This window comes from Cyclopterus lumpus, chromosome 13 (genome assembly GCF_009769545.1).
Source record: "Cyclopterus lumpus isolate fCycLum1 chromosome 13, fCycLum1.pri, whole genome shotgun sequence".
NCBI classification, from domain to species: Eukaryota; Metazoa; Chordata; class Actinopteri; order Perciformes; family Cyclopteridae; genus Cyclopterus; species Cyclopterus lumpus.
Genome location: NC_046978.1, coordinates 14,936,553 through 14,951,930, shown reverse-complemented (window position 1 = coordinate 14,951,930; position 15,378 = coordinate 14,936,553). Strand labels below are relative to the sequence as shown.

The following is a 15,378-nucleotide window of genomic DNA, read 5'->3' as shown; positions in this document are numbered from 1 at the left end:
CATGCTAATGTTGACCAGGTTCAATGTTTACCACGTTCACCACCTTATTTCAGCTGATGGCGAGCTTACATTTGCAAAGTTATTAAAGCATTTGAGGCTGAAGGGGACATATCATGAAAAAACTCCCTTTTCAGTGCTTGTGCGCATTCATTTCGGTTTCTGGAGTGCCGACCAACCCATCGACTGTGAAAAGAAGACCACCCAGTCGGATAATTTGTGGTCTGGGTACTTCTTGTCTGAGCTTCTTCCAGTTTAATAACATTTGTCAAGACAAAAAAAAAAAATCTTCTTAAAGCACACACATAATGAATAAAGCCAGTGGATTCAAGCTCAGAGAAGGAATAAGGCAAGGAAGCTCAAGAAAACCTGCGATTCAACGAGACAGTCAGATGTCATATTCAGATTCATTAGAATATTTCACTAAAACAAGCCACAAATGTCAACTTATAGTTGCATTAGAGGCAATGGAGTCATTCAGATTCATCTCCTGTGGAACATGAATGCTGTTGAGACATCACCCCACGTCCAAAGCCATTTGACGAGGACGGAGGTCTGAGAGGCCCCCTGGGAACCGGGGACTTTTCAAGGGGTATTGTTTGCAGTCTGAGTCACTCTGTATTTACATCAGTGTGTAGCACGGGGCAAAGTTCGCACTGAGTTTGGTAATATTTAACAGGACAGTTTTTGGGTGACATGGCAGAGCGGCAAGAGTGAGGAGAAGGCAGCGTTGTTGACATGAATCCAGGGACACCAAACCGAGGTGAGTCAGATAAACACAGTGGTGCTTATGGCTATTTGAATTTCACTCAGGAGGAGCTGCTTGATGCTGTGTATGAAGTAAATGGTTGAGAGACAGTTGCAGTGTGGCATGTTATTCACATTCAAGATCTCAGAGATTTGACTGGGTAACATTGTGTCTCATACTCTGACCTGAATTACATTTGAACTGAAACTCTTTTACTTTGACTAAAATATGATTTGTTGTAAAATGATCAGGGAGTCGATTCCATGGATTAACTTTCCAGTCCTTTCAAGGTAACTTTCTTATTTTTATTATTCTGTCTGTCAAGAGATAATGATCTCCAGCTATTTGAAAACAAATATTTGTCATCCTCCAAAGTGTAAAAAAATGTATGAACGTATTTTTGTTTCACTTCTTATGTAGAATATATCGATAGCAAAACCTCCTTGCAGAATGCTATTTGTTAAGGATTCCCAATACATAATATACAAATTTAAAATAATAATAAAAAAATTTAAAAAATACAGAGAGTGCAGGCACATTCTGCAATGCATTGTTTTATAAAGTTTATAAATATTATTAGTATGATTATTATTATCACCTGTGGTCATAAAAAACAAGAAAATAGTAAACGGATGATCATGTTGCATACAAAAAAAATTTATCAACGCTTTTTATTTTACTACTTATATACAATATATCAGTGGCAAAACCTCCTATCTTAAAAATGTACTTTTTTCAGAAACACAACCTTTTTGTTTTCTTGCAGAATGCTATTTGTTAAGGATTCACAATAAATAATACAAAAATGTAAAAATGTTCCTGGATCATTTTGCAGATAGGAGGTTTTGCACATCGATATAACTGTGTTATGCATCCAGTAGGAGAAAAGAAAAGACACTTTTTAATCACAGATTTCCCAGCAGGACATTCCAATAACAAATTAATTAACAAACTCAATTCTATAACATTTACTGTAACTTTGTTTAACTCTTCAGGTTGGTTGGACTTTATTGCATTGCTTTATTTTGGTGTCGGCAAATACTGAGTTTAATGTTGTTTGAAATGACATAAATGCTCAAGGATGAGTTAAGCTAAGAATGAATACAATAATACATCATTTATATCTAACAAAATGAAAGTACATTTTTCTGACCTGTTTTTCTTTTTCTTTTTGGAAACAAAGTGATTTTGCTCGCTGGAGCATCGTTGCTGAAGACTTGAGATTAAGATCAACCGTGTCCCTCTGTAGGGAAATAATTCAATTATTTTTGTTTTCGGTCCTTTCAGCATTGAACAATGGATTGACTGGATCGACTGATTAAACATGGACCTCTTTTATCTGCTCGTGCTCCTACTTTCATTCACGATTCAAGGTGAGAGTTCAAACAAACACAGCAGGTTGTTCGATTGGAGCCGGGTCACAGAGGCCAGTAATGTGCGTGTACCAACGGTCGCCTCCAGTGCCGCGGTGGTCTTAATAACAGAGGGCTTGATGAGCTATATTCTTCAGAATAGTTTGGTTCAGTTTACTCGATATGGACATCGCAGTGGCATTAGAATTGTAACACACATTTATGCCGCAGACCAGATGCGCCGTGCTTAGTGTTTGTAACAAAACGCAGAGTCAACATTAAGACAGTGTGGTCAGGGGGGTTCGGAGCTACTGGTTCATGGTCCCAATAAGGAGCACGCACAAATGATGCTCAGACTGCTGTTAGGTTGTAGTGGATTTTATATATTTGCACATGTAGATAAGAGAAGTTTATGTTTTAAATTAATACATAAAGAAAGATATGATAATTAATTTGGGATATTATGAGGAATATTCTGGAGGAATGTATTGTGAAACATAAGAGAGGATCACTGTTTTATTATTCTGTTTTAATGACAAATGTAATTATTAACTGTATGATGCATGAGAATGAATGAATGTTTTATTGTTTAGACAATAGTTAAAATGGATGCCGATTGAAACCTAATGTGTTGCTTTTATTCGGAAGGCAGGATAATAGGCTTTTATTCTGAAGGGGGAACTTCCTGTCCTTGACCGGAAGAGTGAGCTTTGACCTCGCCTGTTTACTAATTGGCGTAGCGAACAGAACTGCGGCATCCTTTGAACTGACCAATGGAACTAACCTTTAGGTGTGAATTCATTTGCATGACCATACTAACGACCGAGCATTTGTTCTGGGGAGACATGGTTCTACTGGTCTGGAGACTCGAGACAGCCCCGGTCTGTGGCTCCCTGGGAGCTGCACTCCGTCTGTGGAGAGTTCCTCCTTTCTGGCCCCACGATCGTGAACGCTACATGAGTATTATCTTTGCCATTAAATATTGTTAAACTTTAACTCGAATCCTGAATTTCCTGCGGCCACGGGACCCGGAGCTTTGAACACAAATCTTACACTGCCCATTCGCTAAATGCAATGAAAAGAAAACGCCACAGAGGTCGGCCTCCATATTTCTCAGGCCTAATGTCCTAAACAGATGCTTAATGTATGATTCCGCATGCTCTGTGGCTTTATCAAGCTCTCTAGGTTTCTCTGCATGTTGACATGTTTATCCTGCAGAATGATGCAGTGGCTTTGCCAACAGCCACAGATTAATTTACACTCTCCCACTTTTGTGAGTAATTCTTCCCTAAATCCTTTTCGCACTTCATCCATGCACCTGTCCAAACCACCATCATTTCCATCTGGACAGCCACAGTAAGAAACAGTTTTAAGGAGGTTTTTTTAAAATCTATTTAGGCCTCACAGGCTTTCTTTCTTTCTTTCTCTCTTCTTTCTTTTCACAACTCACTCTCTCCATGTCATAAATGTTATGGGGAATGCGTTTGAAAGTGACACACACTGGCTTCCTAGTTTTTGAGTTGTTTGTGCAAACTGAGCGATTACCTCTACTTACTGATCACTTATTCTCCACCGTATTTATGGGCTTCTTTTACTGCACCAACTTTAATTGACTATAAAATGAAAAGTCTCTTCTCAAATAATGTGTTAGAAATGATTTCTGTATGTGCGCATTGCATTTCTTTGATGTGGTTTAAGATAACTTTTGAAGGAATCGCTGTGCATTGCAAAAATGATGTTTCCTATCCTGCTAGAATTGCACTCATGTGCTAATGTCAATCGGGAGAACTGTTTAAATTCAGATTACAGACCACTTGTGTGTTCCCGTACTACGAGTGATTTTCGGACAAGTTTCCACAGCCAGTATCTTAATTCTGAAAGGCCTAACATTGCTTTTTAATACTACTGGACTTATTAGGTCTCGTTAAAAGACTAGTTTCTTGGAAATACTAAGTCTCCGCTGGTTGCCTGGTAACCTCACAGTGATGGCAGGACTCTAGGGAGCTCATAACCTGCAGTTGTTTTTTTTGCTATGAATTAAATAAACAGGATGTATTGCATTAACCAGTGAGCTTTGAACTCTGTCACGTTTCCCCAGTCTTTATGCTAAGCTAAGCTAACTGGCTGCTTGCTCCATAGCTCCATATTTAATGTAGAGACGTGAGAGTGGTTTCCATCGTTTCATCGAACTCTCAACAAGAAAGCGAGAAAGCGCTTTTGCCAACATTCCAAACTATTTCTTTCAAGGACGTTAGCAGCAGCGTTAGTGTTAGTGTTGCTTTGGTGATTGATACGTTTCAGACTGATGTGACTTATGTCTGCCTTTCTTTGGCTTTTGGTAGTCAGAGGTCAGATGAAGCTGTCGCCTGAAATACTAACCGTCCTTCGAGGAGAGGAGGCCCGGTTTGCCTGCAGTACCTCCAACACTCAGTGGACTGTTATGTTGTGGCTGCTGAACGGCACAGCGGTTCTCACCATCTCCAAGGAGTTCGGTGTCCTGCCCTCCATCAACCCTAATGTGACGGCCGAGACAAGCCTCGTCTCACATGGAGACAGCTGGGTGTTTGTCCTGAAGAGCACAGAGAGGCGCGACCAGGGACCGGTGACCTGTGACCTCCAGGGCATTGATAGGAAAACAGCCAGCCTGTTTGTACAAGGTATGCATGTGTGTGTGAGATTCACTGTGGCAGGAAGGGAGCAGGGAACTGTTTATTTCTGCTGCAGAGAATTTCAAAGGTTTTTTTTGTGCAGCCAGCTCCGCTCAGGGATACTCACATTGTTGCAGACTAGAGGCTTGTACATACAGAGGAAGCAGATGGCAAGTCTCAAATACAACTATTCCAGTGTGATAGAAATACACTGAATTTAACCTTGACGAGGCAAAAAGAAAGGAGAAAAAAAAGAGGTAAATAAAGGGACTACACTAAAGTTGTATAGTGCGTTGATTCTGCAGACCCACACATTGTCTTCTCTACTTGAAAAAGAACACAAAGAGTCAGAGAGCATAAATGTTGTTGACACTCATCCTAATGAAGTGCTTTTGTTTTAATTTTCTTGAAGTGGGGATTCAAGGATGAACGTTTTCTGTAAAAGCAGCTGAACAAGCGCCTCAGTGATCAATCACGGTGTATATCAAGGGGGTGGGGGGTGGGGTGGGGGGTACAGTTAACCAATGTTTGATGGTCTCAGTGACATTGTTAATGGCAGTGTGGATGGTGTCGGGGATGGGAATTGTGCTGCCAGTCAGGATTTACAGGCCGGTCTCCCCTCCTCTCCTCAGAGTCAGGACTTTATAAGAATCAGTGGCTCTCTGCAGTTCTGATGATGTTGATATCGCAGGTTGAAGAGCACTGCAGCATCTGGACAAGTGGGACTACATAAAGGTCTAAACAAGCAAGTTAGAGAAAATTCACTGACATTGGCCATACCATTTACAAACATTTTAATTTCCACAAATAAGGAATGGTAAACATGTTTTATTAGGATTGGTGGGGAGGTCAGGAAAGGTTAAGCAATATGTTTTCCCTTTTTGCTGAAGGGAGGATAGACAGGTTTTCTTTGAGAGCGCTATGAAGGATATTTCAATTTTTACACTTCATTAAAAAGAAGGATCAAAGATTTGTACGTTCCGTTTCAAGTTCAAAGACAGCTTGATGGAAAATGTCAGAAGATTATTGACGCATGTATCTCTGGGAAGGTATTGACCCCTCGATGCTATTCACAGTTTCTGCTCACATGGAGGTGGCCCGCCTCAAACTAGACGACACCTTATCACGGCAAACCTGTGCTTCTCTTGACCTTATCATTCAGCTTGTTTGCATCTGCAGTACATGTACAAACTAAACTCTGAACTCAGCAAAAAAAAAGAAAAAAATCAGCACGTAAACATTCTCTCTGTAAAAAGCGAAAGGATACGAAACCAATGATCCATCGCCTTCGATATATTACGGAGAGAGCCTCCATTGCTGCCGGTGCCACAAATCCCCATCGACACATGCAGCCATTAACAGTAGTGCATGGTGAATCAGGCCCTCTAGTCTGGATGCGGAGGATCACTATGGCCTGACACAGCCTTTGAATTAATTGTGCATCCTGGCACGCCCAGTTAACAGTCAGCAACTCTGCCTGTGATTTGTATACTGCAGCTTCAAATATACTATACTGTTGGAACGGAGCGCTGCCCGCTTTAATTGTTCAATATGAAGATGATGTAAATAGGACAATACACTACTGCTTCCTATCGCTGCTCCTTCTCTGCTTAATCCTCACACACACACAAACACACACACTCACACCTCTCACTTGAGCAAATCAATACAGTTGCATGCACTGTTGAGTACGAACGGGTCTGCAGTGAAGGCTAGAGCTGCAGAAAAGTCTTCCGTGTATAAATCAGAGGAGAGCGAAGAGCAGAAGAGTAGAAGAAGCTGGTCCTCGTTGGAATAAATGCACACCCACAGATACATGTGTGCTATACGCTTTTCATGCAAGACAGGATTCATGCGCATACGCAGCAATCCTGACAGACATGTAAAAGTGTTTAAATGCTGCCCTCAGTAATTTCCCCTCTGAGGACCCCTGCTGACAAATCACTGGAATTAGAGTTAGCTGAAGGCTCTCTGCCTCACACAGTCCGCCACAGCAACCCGAAGTCTTCAGATTTCCCCTATACAGTGATTAACCAACCTTATGAAACCTTATTTCAGGGATCACTTAAATTAGAGCTTAGGGAGAAAGTGCTGATGTCGTTCCTTTCTCTATTCAGATGTATCAATCTGCCATGATCGCCCTGGAGCCCCTCATCAGTCAGTGCAAATGAGACTGCTGGTTCCTCGCCAACCTTTATTCCATGGCACAGAGAATCTCTTAGAGCAGCCGGAGTCCGCTCTTTTAGAATGGGATGGTACGGTGTTTATGTCATCAAATAAAAAATGTAAAAAAAGCCCCGGGAGAAAACGCGAGAGCCAATAATGCGTACCAAACAGCAGAGGATTTGAACCTAAATCCGCACAGACATGTCATTCGCTGAGACAAAGCACCGAAGCCTCTGTAATTATCTTTCTGTCTGTAGCAATTGTCTGTTGCATCCAGCGCCTTTCATTCTGCCAGACAATGGACTTCACATATGAGATACTGTATCTCTCAGGGCCTTAAGTGGCTTATTTGGCTGGCAGGGAAGGAGATGAAGGGGAAAAGAGGAGAAGGATTCGTCGGGAAATTGAGACTTTGAGACGCGCGATCAATCGCCCGGGACGAATGAAATCCGTCTTTTGTGAGTGAGCAGGCGAACTGGAGAGGTGGTGCTCACCTTTGGGTACAGATGCGTTGATGCAACAACATGCATTGAAATTCATGGATTCCTACCCGGTGTTGATATTCATAAACATACTCACACTCATGCTTGTGTACAGGAATATTCAAGTACAAATACATGCATGCAAGCACATAAATAATACAACATTTAAAAAAAGTGTGTGATTCTGATTGCAGAAAAGGGCAGCGTGAAAGTCTTTGGGGACAACAAGTTGGCTTTTCAGGGTCAGTCGGTCCTGTTTGAATGCCAAGCAGCAGGATGGTACCCTCAACCCGCTTTGCAATGGCAGGTGAATGACAAAAAGGTAGGCTACATACAACCTTCTCACTACGGTAATATTTAGAACTGTGGAAAGAATTTTATATTATGAAACACTCATCAAGCTCACGTTGTAGCTTAGCAACTCAAAGCCTTAACAAGCATTCGAGTCTCTAATGTAGTGCCTGTGCAGAGAAGGTGTATTTGCAGGTGAATTATTCTTCTCAGTTGTTTGCTAAGTACCATAAACCAAATGGTATGAGCTTCATTACCCTGGTGTGAATGTGAACTATACAGCCACACAAACAAACAAATCATCTCCCACAGTCATCGCCAAAGACTTAGACGTTTTTCTTTTTTCTTTCTCAACCATTTAAAGCTCAACCATTTAAAAACAGACATGGTCACAGCAGCAGCTTCACTCACAAGAAGAAAGAAAACACTTTAACATTCGTACTGTTCCTTTAAATACGGCTCTATTTTAAGCATTTGCAGAATAACTGCACATCTAATTATCTCTCTCTCTCTCTCTCTCTGGGGATCGGCATGGAGGTGAACCAGGGGGAATACAACATCAGCAGTGAAGAGTCAGGGAAGAGCCTCTTCACTGTAACCAGCAACCTCAGCGTGAGGGCAGTGAAGAGCTCTCATGTGGCTTGTCTGGCCTCCGTGTCGGCCCTCGCCACACCACTGAGGAGCAGCGTCCGTCTGACAGTGGGTGAGTGCGTCTATGTTCTGTCCTAGTTTAGTTATATGTCTCTACATTCCTTCCCTCTCTCTTTTTGAATTTTTTTTCTGTTCCTTTCTTTTTTTGGGGGGGAATCCTGTGAATCATCCCTGAGCATTAATATTGATGAGCTGAGGGGAACAGAAAAAGAGCTCCCGAATACAAATACTACATTTTCATCTTCGTAATGTTCCCATTCGTAGTTGTAACATTTCTTTTTTTCAAATCCACTCAGATCAGCTACCCTCGGCAAACACCCTCATGCATGCTGCAGCATATTAAAACAGGAGATTGAACACAGCTTTCTTTACACTATGTCTGCAAATCTGTAATTAAATGGCAAGGTAACAACACTGCTTCAGCGCTTCTTTACCGAACCACCGATGTGACCTTTTCTCCTCAGTTGCAGAGGTGGTGCAGGAGGAAGATGACTGCACGGCCCCTCTGGCAGTAACGGCCTCCCTCTCTGCTCTTCTGCTGCTCCCCCTGCTCTGCGTCTGCACCGTCCTCTGGCTCCGACAAAGGAGACAAGCAAGTATGCACTTTTCGCTTACTCGAATCGCTTCAGGTGAAAGACAATCGTCACCACCCCCCTGCTGCACCTTTTCCAGTCCAGAAACTGTGATTAAAGTATAATGAAGAAGATGGGCGGGTTACACACTGCGACTCGGCGCTGCCCCGTGCTGGCCTTCCCCAAGGGCACGCAATATATATTTTCTGACAAAGGCAGAACATTAGTTGTCAGCAACAAAGTTTTTCCTCTCAGGAGTATGCAGACTGTATGACTGGAGGGTTGAAGGTTTGAATCCCAGAAAAAAAGGGACAAATCGTCAGAAAGGACTATTAATGAATAAATACTGCAGGGGTGAGCCGGAGCGAGATATTTCACCAGTTAAATAGTGCGAAGCTAAATCTGTCACCGCCATTAAAGTAACTTTACTGGGTCTAACTGAAATTAAGTAGCATGTTTCTTTCTGCTTCAACATACATATCTGTCCTCTGCTCTTCTATTGAGGATAAAACTAGGATTTCCACCTCCGCCAACCTGTCAGGTTGCCCTTTACATCCGCGTCTTTCCAAAATGTCATCACTTCATCATTTTACCCTATTAGCCATTGTGGGACATTTTCATAATTGGCAAATGAATTCTTGAATAAAAAAGTGTTTTATATGGTAACAGTGGACTTTGGCCCTCAAATTCAGAGGATGGACGTACCCACAGATGGACAACCGTGGAGAAATTATATTCATCAAGTTTGAACTTTGTGCTATTGTACTTTCAATAACGTCTTCTATCAAACACCAGCCAGGAAACTGTAGTTTCACTTTACATTACATTATTATTACATATCTTTTAGCTGACGCTTTTATCCAAAGCGACTTACAATCATGTTACATTCATACACTGTAGACACAGCTACAGGGAACAATTCAGGGTTAAGTGTCTTGCTCAAGGACACATCGACTAGGGCGGGGATTGAACCACAAAGGCCATTGAGACATGCAGATGAGTTGAGTTGTTTAGTGGGAACGTGGCGACCTTGGACAAGCTATCAACCTGTGTGTAAAGGATTACAGAGCTGCACTGGCAGAGATTGTCCCTTGGGGAACATAAGGTCCCGACTCACCTGGTTCCTGCCAGATGAGTCTGTTACACAGTTTTCACATTCAGAGTCTGTTACACAGTTTTCACATTCAGCTTTTGAGGACATAAACATTTGAGGACTTTTACTGTGCGGTATTGATAGTTTTAATATTAAAGGTTAATAGTTTCACTTCTGAAAAATAGTTGGAGGTACTTCTTCTGCCACTGCCAAAGCATACTTTCCTAATTCGAGAAAGGATGAACAGTGAAGCAGGACAGCGTTTTTTCTGGGGCTCCCAAATAATTACGCCTTGTCAGGAACATCAATAACATACGCTCAGTGGAGGCAATTTAGTATTTAGTATAGTATTTTTGTTCTATTTCTAGTTTTCACCATCACAAACACGCTAGAGAACAAGGTTAGGAAACAGCAGAAAGCAACATGGAGGCGAGTCAAAATATTACGTTTATTAGATCACTGCTTGGACAGAATTTGTGGCTGACATGGCAAAGATGTTTCCATCACTGTTGAGCTGAGCTGGAGGTGATGAATACCTGCAATTACTGCAGAGTCATTTGTCCTGTGAATGAATACAGATTGCAACCTTTCCCATTAAAGACAAAGGCCAGACGTTCGTAGGTGTCAGTGTTTTCTTTGTCCAGTGGGAAAGTGGGTTTAGAATACTAGCACCTCCAAAACTCACTATTTGAAATATTGTATCTCATTCCAATTAAACAATACATGTTCGTCAATAAGCTTTAGGGGCGTTAGTAGGCGTATCTTGTCACCTTTAGACAGCCAGGCGAACTGCTACGCTGAGCTAAATATTTGCAACATAACATCATTTCCAAAATGTTGAAACTACTCCTTTAAGACATACGTGTTACATTCTTTCGTTTTTAAAGTCTAAAGTTGACTACGGCAGTATTGAATTGCATAGCTCAGGAAATCCTACAAAGCCCATTACAGTAATAATGGTTTTAAACCACCACACAGTTTTAATGCAACTCTTTTAGAGCTCACAACTCGACCTAGAATATGTGTCGCCTCAGAGAGATGTGGAGGTAAAGTGGTGTGATGGCCAGGAAAGAGAGATGTTTCAAAGCTGTTTCTGGAGCGTCATCGCTGAGGGGATCGTCGTTCTATAGCGCGCGCAGCCGGAGGAGGCCTGTTTGTGCGCGATAACAAAAAGAGGCCCTAAGTCACTCGTTTAGAAGTCAGCGTAATCCCCCTGACTGATTCTGGACTATTGCAAATCACGGCTATGGTTTAGAGCTAAGGGATTATCACGAAACAGGTGTGACCTTTCTCCTCCGGCAGCCGATTCTGTACCTGAAACGCGCGATGCCTTCTTCACCGTCGTGATTTACAGCTTTTATGGAGCAAATAAGTTGCGTTAACTTCATGAGGATGATGCACGTGTTAGAGGATGTGGCATGCCTCCAAGCCACTAAGCTCTGCTTTGAGTAATCCACCTCAATGGGGAGTAATGTATGCTTTGTAATTTTGGGGAAAGTAGAAGGGATCTAATGTAGTCACCCTCCGAGACTTTGGCCAGCATGACAGCAGGGATTTAAAATATAATGACGAAGGCAATTTCTTTCCCTGTAAAAGGAGCAGTTTATATGTCTCCTGAGGCAAGCACCATCTGCACCGTTGTTATATCGCCGTGGCCAGGACCTTTTGGCAAAGACAACCACGAAGCAGTGTTACAAAACTCATTAACACTCAGCTCCAGCTTTCACCGTTGAGTGGCAAAGTGACTGGAGGCTCTGATATTAGTGCAGAAACCAGAGCTAATAAACAGCGGGACATTAACAGCTTAATACAGTTGTAGTGAGCAAGCACAATGGTTCTGTGGTCAATGAGAATAATAAAACCAGTGGCTGGCAGCTCATAATAATTCTGTAAACCTAATGCCTCATTTTCTTTCAGAACCGAGCCCACGGGAGGCAATACGGTAAGATTTAGGAGCTCTTTTTTTCGAGACACCTTTTGCTTTACGAGGCTGTTTTCAAACAATGAAAACCTTGAACTTTCTCCACAAAAAAGAACGTTAAGATCCCGGGAAAGTGACATGGCTTGAGGAGAAAGTAGCTGCCAATAATCTGGGAAAGAGGCAGAGACGTAGAGCCCCGGCTGTTGAGCTCCATTTATACTTTGCACAAGCGAATATGACAAACTCAGCAATCTCTATTAATATGTGCAATTTATTTCGGAGAATAAATAGGCTTTTATTGTTTCTCATTATAAAAGAAAATTGAAGACATGTATTAGATGCATTAAATAGTCATTACATGTTGTAACAACTTAATTAAGATTAAAATTGTTGTCATTTAAGAAGCAGATATTTTACGCATTACTGTTGTCAGCGTTGCCCATTGAGCACATTGAAGTGAGAGCCGAGCACGTTGGTCGGGGTCAAACAAAATGCCCTGACAAAATGATGATGTACATTTGTTATCTGTCAAAGCATTTCATGATGAAAACAATGCAGAGGCCCCTGATAGCATATCAGCTTTGTGAGGAAAGAAAATTGTCTGTTCACAACAGCACAGCCTCTCTCAGCTAAAGGTTATCTTTTCCATTGGACCGTTCATTTGAGCATTTGCAGGTTCGACCAATCAGTGAGCGGGAGAAGCTCGGTTGCTGAGGCGACAGGAGGGAAGGTCAACCTGGGATATTCTGGCGAGGGCCCCACAGGTGAGAGAGTGACGCATAGTTCTCCATGATAATTGTACACCTCAACTACTGTTTACTCACAATAAACAGTGTTGTCAGAAGAACATCTGAGTGAACAGACACAATAGTTCAGTTTATTCTGACAAGCTGGGGCACGACAACAACAACAATCTCTGATAGAGGTCAGTACATGTTATAAATTATTAAACATCACTCAACACATATTTTTTGTATGTGTTTTTCATACCTTTTCAAGAAGTCTATTCTTAAAAGTTGCGAAAGTTGTGTAATTCATCACATTTAACATAAAGTCTGTATTCATTCTTTTGTCAAGGTTAGAGCCTGATTGCCCTGTAATGACGTTTCACTGCAGATTGATTCTCCATAACAATCATTCACGTTGACGAAAGGTAACGCTTCATGCTCACCGTGATGGATTACACAACTTAAGCACGTTTCAAGAGTCTGTTAATGGATATTCATGTTCTTTGGAAATGTAAGGAAGCCAAATTATGTCTGGAGTAGTAAAAATGAAGTTCCTTAAACCCTGCAGCATGGTTTACAAAATGGTTAGCTGTAATATTTAAGTATACATGAAGACTAGGCCCCTTAAGTTACAGCAGACAATCATATTTACAATTATTCTAATTCAGACAGAAGCAAAAGATAGATTTAAACTCTGGACGCTGTATTTATTTGGTAAACATAACAGGCCGATGAGCCACTGAATTGCCCGATTCTTTCTATTTTCGCTGAGGTTAGCTGTAAGTTCAAAGTGGGCTGTAGCTGGTCAGGAGGACTGCGAGGTTAGATCAGGCTAAATTGCTGTTTTTCACCCTGCAGATGCAGTTATCAATGAGCTAATCATGGAAACTCGTAGGCAGGAGGACTTTGTCGGCTTTCACAAGGTAAGAGAGAGAGAGAGAAGGTGGGAGGGCTGAGAGAGAGAGAGAGATAGAGAGAGAGATATCGACTGTAGCTGAATAATGCAACCATTCATTCTGCAGCTGGAGTTTCTACCACATCCTCCCATGTTGATGGGAACAAGCTACACTGCTATCCTGTTGGACCCCCCCCCCCTGTTCTCCCAGTAGACAGCTTGATGTTAGACAGGGATGTGGAATAACATGCTTTCTGGCACAGCTCCACAAAAGGCCATCAGCAGTATTTTTTAGCTTACACGGCAGTAAAGTGGCGCCATCATCATCATCATCATCATCATCGTGTTGTATCGTCTAAATAATGGGATGATCTCAAGGTGTTCAGGCTGGCATGGAGGAAACTGAGGAATATATTGTTATATTAATATGAATATATACTGTATTGATATCGTGTTTAATATCCTGGTATCACACATGAATGGAGGAGGGACAAGTCTTCCCTTCTGTACTGGGGTATGTGACCTCTTTTCCCAATTAGGTCTGATGTAGAGCAGCTCTGTCTTGAGGTCACAAGTTCAGTTCTGATTCACTGCCTTTGAAGTAATGAGTTTGAGTTTGGTAATAGGATTGCCTTCTCTGGAGGGACTAAAGGGTGAAGACAGTTTCTGGATTTTAAAGCAATAGTTGTCCTCCAGTCGTCCTCGGATATGTCAGCGTGGAAAATACGTTACACAAAAACCTCCACAGTGCCACTGCTGCTGTAGGAGAAAGGTTTCAGGACAGGAATCTCTGTGTCTTTGTTGCCAATCTACAGTGTGTATCGTCACTAAAATGTAAATGTGATGGTGTGTGTCCCAGGTCCCTGATGTCGTGTATTCCAGCAGTGTGTCTCCACACAGTGAGGGCCCACCCCAGGTGTGTCTATCAGAGGAAAACTCCAAGAATGTCAGGAGAATTACCACAGTTTGAAATATGATATTCAATACAAAGAAATGTGGTGTCAATGATGTACACTGTTGTACAGTTCAGTATTTACAGGTGGGGCCCCTCACCAGTGTTACATTTATGTAAAGCTGTAAGCTAATGTTATGTAATCTTTAGCTGAATGTGTGCAGCACATTATTTAAAAAAATATATTTTAATGTACCTTCAAAAATGTGAACATTGTTTTTAAAATGTTCAATTAAGTGTTGTGCTCCTTTATGTTCTTGGCGTACATCTTCACAGTATATAGTTTGAGCAGGCCATGTAATTTTGACCAAAACTAGACATACACTATACAGTGTGTACATTCATTACTTTATATATATTTTTGCTGCTTTGGCCATCATTTGGTTAAGATAACATATTACCCACTAAGTAAACAAGATCAAAGTTGTAATGAACCAGAATGATCATGTAACGTACTATTTAGAAAGTGTGAAGGCTTAAAAATGTTTTAATTATTTATCGAATGCACTCTTGGTTCGTCTCTTCAATAATTATTGTCAGAGAAATATGCATGATTTAAAGGGACTCCCTGAGCTGTTGCATGTTGATTGATATAAATGTTACATCATTAAAAATCTAATCCTGTTTTCGGGAAAGCCATGCCAGATACGCCTCTTTATTTGTTTCATATGTGGAAGCATCTCAAACTCAATCAATTTCCCAGACATGGAAAGGAAATGGTTTTCAAATACAGTATCAATGGGAAAGGCTGGGGTGTACATTAAGACGATGTGAGTGGTGCTGCAATGAGAACGATGTTGTGGTGAGGCTCGCTGCGGTAATGCATGAAATAACAGATTTATCTCTGTGTGAAGTGGGTGACATAACATTTGCATTTTATAA

General features: G+C 41.5%; 1 protein-coding gene across 3 annotated transcripts; it reads left to right on the top strand.

Annotated features, from left to right (window-relative positions):
- The first annotated feature begins 444 nt into the window (after positions 1 to 444).
- igsf5b (immunoglobulin superfamily, member 5b) lies at positions 445 to 15,140 on the top strand. Of its 3 annotated transcripts, none has more exons than XR_004610783.1 (10): positions 445 to 760; positions 2,033 to 2,118; positions 4,440 to 4,754; positions 7,588 to 7,715; positions 8,222 to 8,387; positions 8,800 to 8,931; positions 11,918 to 11,942; positions 12,597 to 13,074; positions 13,508 to 13,572; positions 14,404 to 15,139. XR_004610783.1 is itself a non-coding variant. In XM_034549303.1 (10 exons), exons 2-10 carry the CDS (start codon positions 2,070 to 2,072, stop codon positions 14,512 to 14,514), a joined length of 1,080 nt encoding a protein of 359 aa, XP_034405194.1. In that variant the 5' UTR covers positions 445 to 760; positions 2,033 to 2,069; the 3' UTR covers positions 14,515 to 15,140. The 3 variants fall into 3 exon arrangements, 2 of the variants coding, with proteins under 2 accessions (XP_034405194.1, XP_034405195.1); XM_034549303.1 differs by having other exon boundaries at positions 12,597 to 12,685; positions 14,404 to 15,140; XM_034549304.1 differs by having other exon boundaries at positions 12,597 to 12,685; positions 13,672 to 15,139.
- Positions 15,141 to 15,378: the final 238 nt, after the last annotated feature.